General features: G+C 36.9%; 1 protein-coding gene across 1 annotated transcript; it reads right to left on the minus strand.

The window, feature by feature from the left end:
• Positions 1 to 4,337: 4,337 nt before the first annotated feature.
• Positions 4,338 to 11,759, minus strand: LOC126626339 (chaperone protein dnaJ 13). Its single transcript, XM_050295641.1, has 13 exons — positions 11,523 to 11,759; positions 10,855 to 11,141; positions 10,249 to 10,446; positions 10,046 to 10,160; positions 9,543 to 9,629; positions 8,690 to 8,778; positions 8,325 to 8,409; positions 6,865 to 6,918; positions 6,431 to 6,511; positions 5,731 to 5,808; positions 5,211 to 5,441; positions 4,705 to 4,812; positions 4,338 to 4,618 (listed from the first exon to the last, which is right to left on the minus strand). Exons 1-13 carry the CDS (start codon positions 11,664 to 11,666, stop codon positions 4,562 to 4,564), a joined length of 1,614 nt encoding a protein of 537 aa, XP_050151598.1. The 5' UTR covers positions 11,667 to 11,759; the 3' UTR covers positions 4,338 to 4,561.
• Positions 11,760 to 12,804: the final 1,045 nt, after the last annotated feature.

The following is a 12,804-nucleotide window of genomic DNA, read 5'->3' on the forward strand; positions in this document are numbered from 1 at the left end:
TTTCCCTTTTTAATTCCAATTTCCCTTGCGTAAACATGTCATCAGTTTAAAGCACCTTATTAGCTTCATAAGCCTTACGCCACTGCACAATATTCAGATAAACAGCCCATAAATAGGGAGCTAAAAATTATCTCAAAAAATATTATTCCTCCATTTCCAATTATCCACAACACAAAAGCAAAAGCATCACACCAAGCAGCAATATCATTCCATTACTCTTTGGACATTAAATTAGCCATCAACCACTCATACAAATCAAGACTAAAGGTGTGACTCACCTAATTGGAAACCAAAACAACTGATAAATCTCCCCCCAAAAGAAATCTCTTTAGAGCAACTCCATCGTTGCTAAGGCCCCCCAGGGCTATTGACTATTTAATCCACCCAGTGAACAGTAACTACCCTTAATGAACAATAACTGCATTTTGCATATCCACCCCTACACTGAATAGCCCTGACAATAGGCAATAAAATATTAGCATTTTTTTTATTTATAAAACAATACAAAATAATTTTATTTGTAATTTCGGATAAGATTTTTAATCGTTCTCCTTACGCCACCTGTCATTATTCGAAAAGACAATTATTGGTGAAGGATTTTTATAATATTTTTATCCAATGCCGTCGTGCCACGTGTCGTTACCTTTTCAGAATCATTGAGGATAGATTTTCGATAAGTTTTTTGACCAATCACATCGTGCCACGTGTCACAATCCGTTTGCAATCTTTAAGGATAGATTTCGATCAGATTTTTAACGAATGACGACATGCCACGTGGCATTATCTACAACCTAACCCTTTTTGAATCCTCCATATAATCCACCATCCATTCTCAGAAATCTCACACCAATTTTCTCAAGATCTCTATCATTATTCATAGTTTCTGCTTCCTTCTTACAATGTCTTCTTCTTCAAGAATGATGTGGGAAATTGATTAGCAAGAGGAAGAATTGTTTAACCAATCAGAAGGAATGTTCAATCTCCAAGTGGCCCAAAATGAGATGGAAGAGGATGAGGAGCGTAGAAGGAGAGATGACGAAGCAAAAATGGCCAGAGCCTCACATTCTTATCGAGTCATCCAAGCTGTAGCTCAGATCTGCAAGCCCAGCCATTCCACAAACCTTGATAGAAGTAGGCAATGACGAGGTACGAATCTCTTGGACAATTATTTTATCTATAACAGTGCATTCCCTGATACTTACTTTAGACGTCGTTTTAGAATGGAACGACATTTGTTCAACAAAATTATGATTGCTATTTGCAACCATGATTCTTACTTTGTGCAAAAGAATGATGCTTTTGGTGCTATGAGTCTCATTCATGAGCAAAAAATTATTGTTGCCTTGCGGATGCTTGCATATGGAGCATCTACAGACCAAGTGGATAAGATAGCGAGGATGGGGAAATCAACCATTCTTGAGTCCATAATGAGGTTTTGCAGAGTAATCGAATCTATCTACACCGTAGAGTACCTCCGAATACCTACTGAGATAGACTTGCAAAGGCTTCTGAAGAAGGGCGAGATGCGAGGTTTTCCTGGGATGATTGGAAGCATCAACTGTATGCACTGGACCTGGAAAAATTGTCCAAGTGCATGGTAAGGCTCTTATGGGGACAGAAAATGAGCAAAAAGTACCATTTTGGAGGTGGTGGCATCTTTTGATACATAGATTTGGCACACCTTTTTCGGGATTCCGGGAGCTTAAAATGACCTAAATGTCCTTGCCCAATCCCCAGTGTTCAATGATGTCGTGCAAGGAAAGGCACCAAAAGTCCCATACTGGGTTAACGGACATAAGTACGACAGGCCATACTACCTAGCAGACGACATTTATCCTAGGTGGTCATCGTTTGTCAAAACAGTGCCACGTCCATGAAGTGCAAAGGAAAAACACTTTGCAAGCTGTCAAGAGGGGTGCAGGAATGATGTGGAGCATTGTTTTGGTATCCTCCAAACTCGCTGGGCAATTGTCAAGGGTGCTACCAAAATGATTGATTTAGAGTCGCTGAGATCCATCATGATGACGTGCATCATTCTTCACAACATGATTGTGGAATATGAGTACGATTATGATGCCGTTCATGAATATGAGCCAAACACAATGAACAATTCCATAACACAAATATATTGTGCTCATGACGCCACCAAAGAACCCGTGCAACATGAGGCATTAGAAAGGGATGGATGTTACAAAGAAATGCTCATTCAACGATATACTGCACTTCAAAGGCCATATATGCACAATGTCCGACAAATTGACTTGATAGAACACTAGTGGGAATTGAAACAAGCTCAAGATACTTAAGTTCATTTAGTGTGTTTGTTTTTATTTGGTGTGTTTATTTAATTTAGGACAATCTTTGACAATATTCCAACATTCCCACCAAGTGAATGATTGCTTTTGGTTTTTGGATTTGGCATTATACCAAGATTGTACTTGAAGTGTCTACATAATGCGGGAGAAGAAATAATTATAATCAAAGTAGCTAATGTAAATTTGGGTATAGTACAAACAAATAAATAATATATTATTACCTGATCCGCTAAATTGTCCCCACTTCGAAGATTACTACTAGCTTGTGCCAAGGCGTCTCTCCACATACTAAACGATTGGCTAAGTATTTTCCAACGACTGGACATCGATTCTTTGGTTATTTTCCCACCAATTTTCTCAAGATAATTGGTATGAATAAGACTCCACATTTCTCGCAACTACATCTCATTACCTATAATCGGATCATGAGTAACTTCAACCTAGCTAGTACACAACGCAACATTTTCAACAAGCGTCTAATTTGTACATGCATCATTAGTCATTTTGTTGGAAAAAAAATTGGATTGAAACTTTGAGAGAAAGATAAGAATGTGGTTGAAAGTAATTGAGAAAATATGAAATTGTGGTGTAAGGTAGAAGATAATGAGAAAGTATTTATAGAAAAGTAAAATCATTTTTTTTTCAAATTTTTATTCACATAATTAATCTCTGTTGTTGGATTAAAAAAAATTGAATTCCAACACTCCAGATTGTGCCACATGGCACAACGGTAAGATTTTCAAAATTTAAAACTGTTTTTTATTTATTTATTTTTAAAGGCGAATAATGTGAACCGTTGATCTTAGATCCAACAGTTGCAATTAAATAAGGTTTTAAAATTATTATTACCATTGGAAATTCAATGGTATAGAAAAAATTACCATTGAGATCCAACGGACGCGGAGGTGCCACGTGGCCTCCCCAACGGTAACATTTTCAAAACTGCGTCGCGGGCCCCATATCTACATTCTTGTCGGACGATGCGCGCCAACGCACGCTTGAACCCCATGCGCCTGAAGCAAAACAGATACAAAATGTGGCTGACGTCACCTGACGTTAGCCTTGCCATCAGGCTCTCGGGCCGTCTACTCTCGCCAGGCCTCTCCCTCATGCCCCCTCGGGCTCAATCGCCCAGATGGGTTGGACGTAGTTGCTCGGGCTAGCCCTTTGTTTTGGGGCCTTGTCGCTAAGGCTACTCCACACGATGGAGTTGCTCATAAGATTATCAAGGTCCTCGGACACGCTTACAAGAAGCTTGGAGGTGTGCATCATATAGATAGGAATTGAACAAGTCACAGCTCGAATGAGAGTAGCTTGACTAGCCTGGGACAATAGTTTGCTCTTCCAAGAAGCTAATTTCTTCCGAACTTATCAATAGAGCCAGAGGTAGACGAAGTGACCCTCGAATGCACAATTGGCACTCCCAAACAATTACCAAGATCATCAACGAGAGGGAGCCACAAATGGAGCAAATCTTGCTAGCAGTTTCTTTGCCAGTGCTCAGCGAGCAATATACGACAGATTTATCAAAATTCATCGTCTGACCGGAAGCATTACATAACATTTCCATACACCGTTCGATAATTTTAGCTTTCTTAGGAGTAGCCTCAGAAAACAAAATTAGATCATCCGCAAAAAATAAATGAGTCACATTTGGACCCAATTGAGAAGTTTTCTCAGACTTCCACCCTATTCTTCAAAAAGCCGCAAATGTAAGATGAGACAACTTCTCAATGCATAACACAAACAAAAAAAAGAGAAAAGGGATCACTTAGAGAGTGAGGGAGTAAGCTAAACCTCACAATGGGTTAGTAATAATGTGGTTCAAATTCGCCTTTGACGAGAATCCAACCTAAAACCTTTCACTTATAAGTGAAGAAAAATACTATTAAACTGTAGTACTAAGTGACTGCTTCAGGAGATTATTGAACTCCACAATAAACTTCTCATCCAAATTACTAAAAAAAAAAACATTAGGACCATTGCATAACACCTTCTGAATACCCTCCACAGTTCTGTCAATTCTTTCAAATGTTATTTTTTTTTTTTATTAAGTGCATTTGGGACCAGTAAAATCCAGGACATAAAAATGTGGTTATTAATACACACACAAACAAACTTATTTGCAGGTTTCTAAATTAAATACAATATTTGTGAGGGAGTTGGGGGTTTATGAAAGGAGGAAGATGCAAAATTGGGAGATATAAAGGTAAGCAAATGTAGATTTAAACATGGTCAAATGAAAATCAAATTCTGTGCTCTTCCTGGGGTATTTGCAGCTCTTCATAATCGTCAACCGTAACCTGGTACACAAGTTTCGTATTTTAGCCAACAGCAACAAAACTTCAGGATTCTGACCGAAAAACAAAAGCAAACTGAAGTGTAGTACCTCATATCGGCTGCCACCATAAGTGTATTCCACGTACAACTGTTTAGGTTCTCCAGGACAGGGATCACAGAATCCCATAATGCCAGACTTCTTTACGCCCTTATGAAGCTGCCAGATTAAATTGATCAACCACAAGTGTTATAGAAACTACTGCAGCTCTAAGAGTTCAGATTTATTCTGGTTACGATAGACCCTGCAAACATGGCACGCCAAGCAGACGCACTTTGGCTGCTCAAGAATGAGAGTCCGTGGTATTTGTGAGCTAGAACATAACCCTCCCTTTCCCCTTAGGTCAACAGGAAAAGTAGAGTTGCCAAACTAAGGTTCCCTCACAAGGTTTGTAAAACTCATTTTCATAGTTGGATTTCACTGATCACTACACATGATAATATGCATTTTCGGAAATGTATAATCAAGCTACATTCCCAGGATGATCTCATGAGCACTTAAAACTTAAGATTATCGAAAGATACTAAAAGCAGAAGCAAATTTGTTAAAGAACCAACCTTCAGTTCTCCAGAGTCACTGACAAGGAAATTTAGAGGCAGTTTAACATCAATGACCTGTGAATCATTTGATTCTACTGGTGCATTGCTTTTCTTCAAAGCTTTGAGATTCCCATACAATGCATTTGAAATTACCAGGCCCCCTATTTCTTGCTGCCTATTTTGTTTTCTCGTTGCTACATTCTGTAGTAACTTCTGAGCTTTGTCTGCTGCTGCTCTTGCCTCTCGAACCTGCAGACACAGGGTTTAGAAATTCTTTCAAATTCCACAATGAAAAATGAAAAATATTAAACATAAGGAAATAAAAAAAGAGACAGATATCAGATGTAAAGACTGCAGTGTATTAATTCAGGGAAATAAATTGTAAAACACAGAACTCTGAAGCCTGCATTATGTACACTTAAGCATCCAACTGAAAACCAGGTGCAACAGGTATCTTTCAGCATCTCACCCGACATGACAACAGACACCAAAACTTAATGCTCTAATATTGCTATTTCGCACTTATGGATAATCATACCTGTGCAGAAGTTTTCTCCATATTCTCTAACGCCTTCTTCTTTTCCCTCTTAAGGTAGTAAGGTTTCAAAATGAATCTCTGCAAGCGTACAAAAAGGACACAGAATCAACAGACAACATTAAGATCAAAATTAGAACTTCCAAGTCTCAATCCATCAAATACCGAGTTTTTCACACTACACAAAATGAAAAGTTCTTGCAATGGAACTCTGCATAATAAAAGCAACTAATAATCTAACAAACCTTAGCTGCTAAATCACAGACATGAAAACACTACATCAATGATCATTAAATAATAAATAAAGGGAGGAGGACAAAAATCTAATATTTTGCCACCAGATGGATCTACATCCAATCTTGCCCTCAGATTTACATAATTAATTTCAAGTTGCAAGGACAAGACCAAATATAAAACTCGTTCATATAATGTATGCTCACGGGTCTAAGTATAATTCACACTCTAACGAGTTATGAACAGAACAAGAGCAAGAAACCTCTTCCTGATATACAGTTTGATATTTCAAAATGAACACAGTTTTCAACTAATATATGACTTTAAAAAGCCTAAACTAATAAAGAACGTTTAAAAGAAATAATGAACAAATCCTGGCAGTAAAAAACTTAGGCTTTGCCAGCATAAGGTAAAGAAGAACAACATATTCAAAACTGATTAGCTAAAATTAAAGAAAATATGTAATAACCTTGAGTACGAAGTACACTGATGTTGGAATTAGAAATGCTCCAGTTGCAAACACAGGATCCAAATGCCTCGATAGCAAAACCTGCATGTAAAGACATCAGCAACAGATCAAAACCTTGTAATGCCTAAACCTAGGTGATATTGAAAAATAGAGTTGAATTTACTTTATTCCAAAATGATATTAAGAGAGCCATGCATACATGACAAGAAAACATTCCAGAAACACATAAACAGATAGCAACATGTAACCTCCGTTTTGTATTTTGCACACTCAATGGCTCTTTAAACACTACACATGAAGTATTTCTAATCCGCAAGTGAAAGAATGAAAAGGCATAGAAACACATAGAAAACCTCTGAGTAAAGGTCAAATACAGATAAAATTTGCGCCCACACTAAAATACATAAAGAGTGAAATAATAAGATAAAGCTTACAGGGATAATTAACTTTTGACCCCCGCGATGCAACTCAAATTTCCAAAAGATACCCTGCAAGGAAGTGTATGAGATGTCAATCACAGTTTAAACATGAACTAACTGAAATACTGTGTAAAAGAAAAAATTATTGTATTTAAATGAACTCTAAACATTAGGCCATTATTAAACAAAATTTAATCTTTTCAAAGCTAGTATGATTAACATCAAGGACTTTATAGGAGGGAATATGGAACTGATGTAATTTTATAATTATCCACTAATTGTTTCACCAGAAATTTTGGGGAAGAATCAAATATCAAACCCAGAAAGATCAATTTCCTGATGAGGCTGTTGAAAAGAATAAAATAAAATAAAACAGATGAACCAAGAACCTGACCAAATCGGCCTCTTCAATACGATCCCTACAACCATAAGACACAAACTTGGTTCCAGATGTATAATCATAGGTCTCCGATAGGTATGCAGTTCAAAGGTTTTTAAAATGTGTCAAAACCGAATGAACCAAGCGCGTGTCAATTGTCTAATTTTTTGGTACTATGTTTTCTTTTCCCCTAATTCTTGCTTCCCTTGTCAATTCATTGAAATTTCAAACTTGTTCTTTGATGCATGTACCCCCTCTCTCTTGTTTGATAGTCTGACTATCGAAATGTGGACTATATATCTTTATATCTGTGCACAATTATTAAACCATCAACATACTTTTACTTTCTTCACCGACTGCCTAAACATCTTTTCCCTTGCTGACACTTACATTTCCTTCAACTACTTCCTACTTCTCTGTTGTACTTTTATCGTTATTAATTTGCAAAAGATCCCTTGTTCAATTCTGCTTTGATGCCTTTGAAATGTCAACCATTTATTATTAAAACCAATCAACCTCACTCTCCAAATCCATATTCTTTGGCTTGAGTTCAATCAGTTTCTCTAATCCCGTATTCTTTAGCTTGAATTGGATCAGTTTCTCCTCCTGATTTGGTTGATTTCAGGTTTGACGTTCTGAACGTGATAGATCTGTGCTGTTACCCCGGTACGACAATATTCAATTAACTGACCAATCCTAATCGTTGAGCACCATTTACAGGTTGTATGTTTTACTAAATATTCCAAAAATCCTGGAAGATATATTTTCTGCAAGTCCAGGAATATTTAATTTTATCCTAAATGATGGATGGAAACTTCTAGCAGTATTAACCTACCTAAATATTCTATATCTTTTTATAAGAATAAGAGGAAAGGTCTTTAAAAACTCAAGATATCAATTCAAGTTGGTTGTACTCATTATGTCCTCTATAAACTATAACGATAAAACTCAAATAGCACCAAAAAAATTGGACAATTAAGAAATGCAACAAAAAGAAAACAAATCCAATGAAGAAAATGGTGTCTGGAAAATATATTTCATGAAATAAATGCAGCCTAAAGCTTCTGAAAAATCTATAGATTTTTGTCTGAATCACCTGAATTCCTATTGAATACAACATGCGGACAGTGCTGAACTGAGATAACTTTCTCCCACCACCAATTTCAATCTCAAGGGCAGTGCTGCATCAATAATGTCTAAAGTCAGAAAACGCATAACATGAGCACTTATATTTACCTAAATTAGTGTCGACATTTGGTTGACTACAATATCCTGCTTATATATCAATCCACGTATCTTAGTTGAGTACAAAAGGAGGCACCATATACGAAAAAGTGGTATTATGGAATGTAAACCTTTTTTTAATGAAAAACTGGAATGAAATTGAGTATGAAACAAATACTACAGAGGATAAGTCACCATAGCATTTACTGATAATATATCATCAACCAACAAGCATACCTTCCAATTTTTCCTGAAATACGGCCATGAGACTTTGATGAAAAGCGATGATTGTAATGAGCTGATGCCTCAAAAGAATCTATGCCACACTGTCAAAGTTGAAAATAAATTAAGTGAATTACGTACAACTTGTTGAAAAAACCCGCACACTAGACCTTGTTCTTTAATGTAACCAACGGCAATAGACTAAACTAGCAAATATTAGAAAACTTAGAAACATACAAGAATTATACTGGTTCGGCAAAACTTATGCCTACGTCCAGTTGTGATTTCTCTAGAGAAATCATCGCTCCTTTGATTAATAATAGAGATTACAGAACTTTTGCAAACCCTAGAACTAATCTCAAAACTCTTGGCTGTCTGGCTGCTTTCTTTCTCTCTTAAAAAATCAGCCTTGCCGCACCCTATTTATAGACATAGGGTTGGCTTACATGTCCCAAGGCTGATTGAATTCATATTTCTAAGTGGATTAGGAAATTACACTTGTCCAAATCCAAATAGACTTCTAGAAATCCAAACCTAAATTGAATTAGGAAACTGAAATTCTTTCCTAATCCCTCTAGGACAAGAATCGGTATACCTCTAGGTTTCCTAAAACAATCCTAAACCAACTAGGACATATTTGACGAGCCAAAATCCTAACACAACTTAAGTTTGATATAATAAAAGAGAGTAAATTATGCTTAACTAAGTCACCAAGTGAGATGAACAATGTAATGTATATCAAGCAATTGAATTCATAAAAACTAAAAGAATGCTCAATGTAAAATTTAGAAGACAACAGGTTGGAGTGCATTATAATTATGAACTTGTAGACCGTTCTACAACTAATAGGGGTAATAACATGCTGTACCTTCAGCTCTCCAGCAGCAGACAATTTCTCTTGTTTCTTTCGCCAACCTACTGACACGGCTGATTCTGAGCCTAAAGAGAGGTGTATCTGTCAAGGAGAAGGTGAAACCCCCCGGAGCCAATGAAAAAATAACAATATTAGCCATTCAGAAATAAGTCAATACAAAATCAGATGTTTACTCTTTTTTTATTCTCCTTAATAAGTGACATTTTACCTAGATCAATTTATATTTTTACTTCTATCAGGGTTCATAACTTATTTGACCTTTCTTCATCTTTTCCTTCCAAAAAATACACGTCCCTACTGATAGAATAAATTACATTACAAACATAGTGATAGTAATGTATCCAACGCATTCATGACTTCAAGCATTTTCCAACATTTCTCTAATTAGTCATGCATGACATGTTATTGGTGATGTTACCAAATACAATAAAAGCACAACAGTACCTGAAAACATAAAATAAATCAAATGAGTCAACTAGAACAAGAAATGCACATACATTTCCACTTGCAGTTTCAGATAGTTGTCGTGTCCAACTGTTGGTGAGATTCAGTGAACCATCTTTCAAAGAAAGTGAAAGTCCAGATGTGGCAGTTAAATGCGATGATAAGTTACTGGAAAAAAGAGACAATGAAGATTATAAAGAGGAAACACAATGTGCTGAAAAGAAAATTCAAAGTGACTCGAGCAAAATAAGCTCACCGAGTAGTCTGCACCCCAATAAGTGACCGTAACCCAGCTGAACCTATGAACTCTACAGAAGAAACGGAAGACATCTGATGTCCAAATACAACTGTAGCGGCTCCACCGCCAGCATTCCCATTAACTGCCAAATTTCCACCAATTGAAAGGGTGTTGTGCTTTGATATCTGAGACTGAACTGAACTTGTCATAGCCATCCTGACATTTATTTATAAGAAATCAGTTTCCGAGAAAACAATAGACACTATGAAGCAGAAAAACCAAAGCATACAACTGTATTGAACATCATGCCTTTAAGATATCAAGGATCAATGTGATTTTGATAGGGTTCTAAGAACGTAACCGTGTGGGAAAGACAGTGATATCTTAATAAGACGAGGGAAAAAATTGCAAGCCTACAAAAAATGGTCGAGATATATAAAATGCAACTAGAAGTAACAGGCAGACACTCAAATTTGAACTACATAATAAAATGACATTCAAATTAAAATTAAAATTTCTCCATGGGCATCAAAAGGCTTACTAGCGAAAGAAATGATTACATTCAAGATGATCGATTGAATGATGGGAGAAAAAGATAATAAAGAGACTGGAACTGAGCCGTACCCTCTCATAATGCCATGGCCATGTAAAAAGTGTGGTAAAGACATATTGGCCAATATTGTACCAGAAGGTCGGAAATGTGCTGCGACCTTCTCTTGTTCCTTCATTTTCCGCAACCTCTCCAGTTCTTCCTTTAACTCTTCTGCTTTATTCAGTTTTGTCCCAAGTTCCAAACCAGAAGCCAACCCTTCCATCCCATAAATGTCATATATCTTCCTTTTATTCTCATCTGACAATATCTCATACGCTTGGCATATCCGCTGAAAGTTTTCTGTAGCGGTCTCCTTCATCTGAAAACAAACATTCAACGACATCACTAATCAGTTACCACTTTCCACGAAACTAAATTCGACTGCCAACATTGTTGAAGACGTGCAAACAAGTCTAACATTTCGGGTTGCTAATCCTAAGACAGTTGAATGAACTTCAAAACTTTAACACTTTCGGTTTGATTGCATTAAAAGATTACAACAGAAACATCTCATTAGATTTCAACCTTAAGCAACAAACACCAAACATTACAATCAAACACCAACGCAGCATTTCAATAACTAAATCGACACCGCCGAAGACAAATTAAACATGAATTAGCAATTGGGTATCAATCCAATAAGCAAAAGATTCAAACTTTAGTATTTACAAACCAAATTAAAAAAACTAAATAAATTTACATGAGGAGCTTGGTATTTATCAGGGTGATAGACTTGGGCCCACTGCCGGTAAGCTTTTCTGATTTCCTCATCGGAGGCTTCCGGTGAGATGTGAAGCAGCGCGTACAGTTCTCTGTTGGGCGGTCCTTCTTCCGCTTCCATCATCTCTCTACTTTCTCTGTACTTTTGGCTCTAGGGTTTTGCAGAGAGTGGCAATTTTTTGGGTTCGGAAGGTGACTTCAGAGGATGACCGTAGGGGTGGGCACTTGGAACCGAAAACCGAAACCGAAACACGAATCGAATCAAACCGCACCAAACGGTTTGGTTTTGCGGTTTTGAAACGGTTTCGGTTTCAAAACCGAACCGCGGCACACAAAACGGTTTGGTTTCGGGGTTTAGGGGTTTCTACTAGGGGTGGGCGCGGTGCGGTTTGGTGCGGTTTCGAGTGAAACCACAACCGAAACCAAAACATTTTGCGGTGCGGTGCGGTGTGGTTTTGAAGGCAAAACCGAAATGAAACCAAACCGTTCGGTTCGGTGCGGTGCGGTTTTAAACGGTTTCGGTTTGGTTTTTGAGAAAAAAAATGTACAATTTAAAATATACACCTATTTATGCATAAGACGGTCTTATTTTCTTCGTATATTAATTAATGAATATGCAGTAAAATTGCAGCAAAAAGAGTCAAAACTGCAAAAAAAAAAAGCAGCAAAACTGCATAAAAACAGCACCAAAACAGTACTAAAAACTGCATCAAAACTGTACAAAACTGCACCAAAAAAATACAGCAAAACTGCATAAAAAACAGCAGCAAAACTGCACCAAAAACTGCACAAAACTGTACAAAATTGCACCAAAAAATAATGCAGTAAAACTGCATAAAAAAACAGCACCAAAACAGCACCAAAAAACTGCACAAAACAGAAACAAAAATTTGCACCAAAAGTGCAGCTAACTTGTACCAAAACTGCAACAAATGACAACTACTAAAATTGAGACAACATCCAATGCATCAAAGGGTTTAAACTTTAAATCCTTATGCATCACATCTACTAAAATTGAACTTAGATCACCATTCACAATACTTTACAACCCAATTGAAAGATTAAGTTTGCCATAATACAAACTTATAAGTTATAACCTAGTTGAAAAGTTTAAAATATAAGTTATATAACATTTATTTATTATATGGTGCGGTTTCGGTTTCGGTGCGGTTTTGAAAACTCAAAACCGAAACCAAACCATTTTGTGTGCCGCGGTTCGGTTTTGAAACCGAAACCGTTTCAAAACCGCAAAACCAAACCGT

This window comes from Malus sylvestris, chromosome 6, assembly GCF_916048215.2.
Source record: "Malus sylvestris chromosome 6, drMalSylv7.2, whole genome shotgun sequence".
Taxonomy (NCBI): Eukaryota; Viridiplantae; Streptophyta; class Magnoliopsida; order Rosales; family Rosaceae; genus Malus; species Malus sylvestris.

Coding starts and splice junctions, on each gene's coding strand:
- LOC126626339 (XM_050295641.1), bottom strand. CDS start 11,666: ATGATGGAAGCGGAAGAAGGACCGCCCAACAGAGAACTGTACGCGCTG. Junction 11,142..11,522: donor ATAAATACCAAGCTCCTCAT/GTAAATTTATTT, acceptor GTTTGTTTTCAG/ATGAAGGAGACCGCTACAGA. Junction 6,512..6,864: donor GTCAAAAGTTAATTATCCCT/GTAAGCTTTATC, acceptor CTTTACATGCAG/GTTTTGCTATCGAGGCATTT.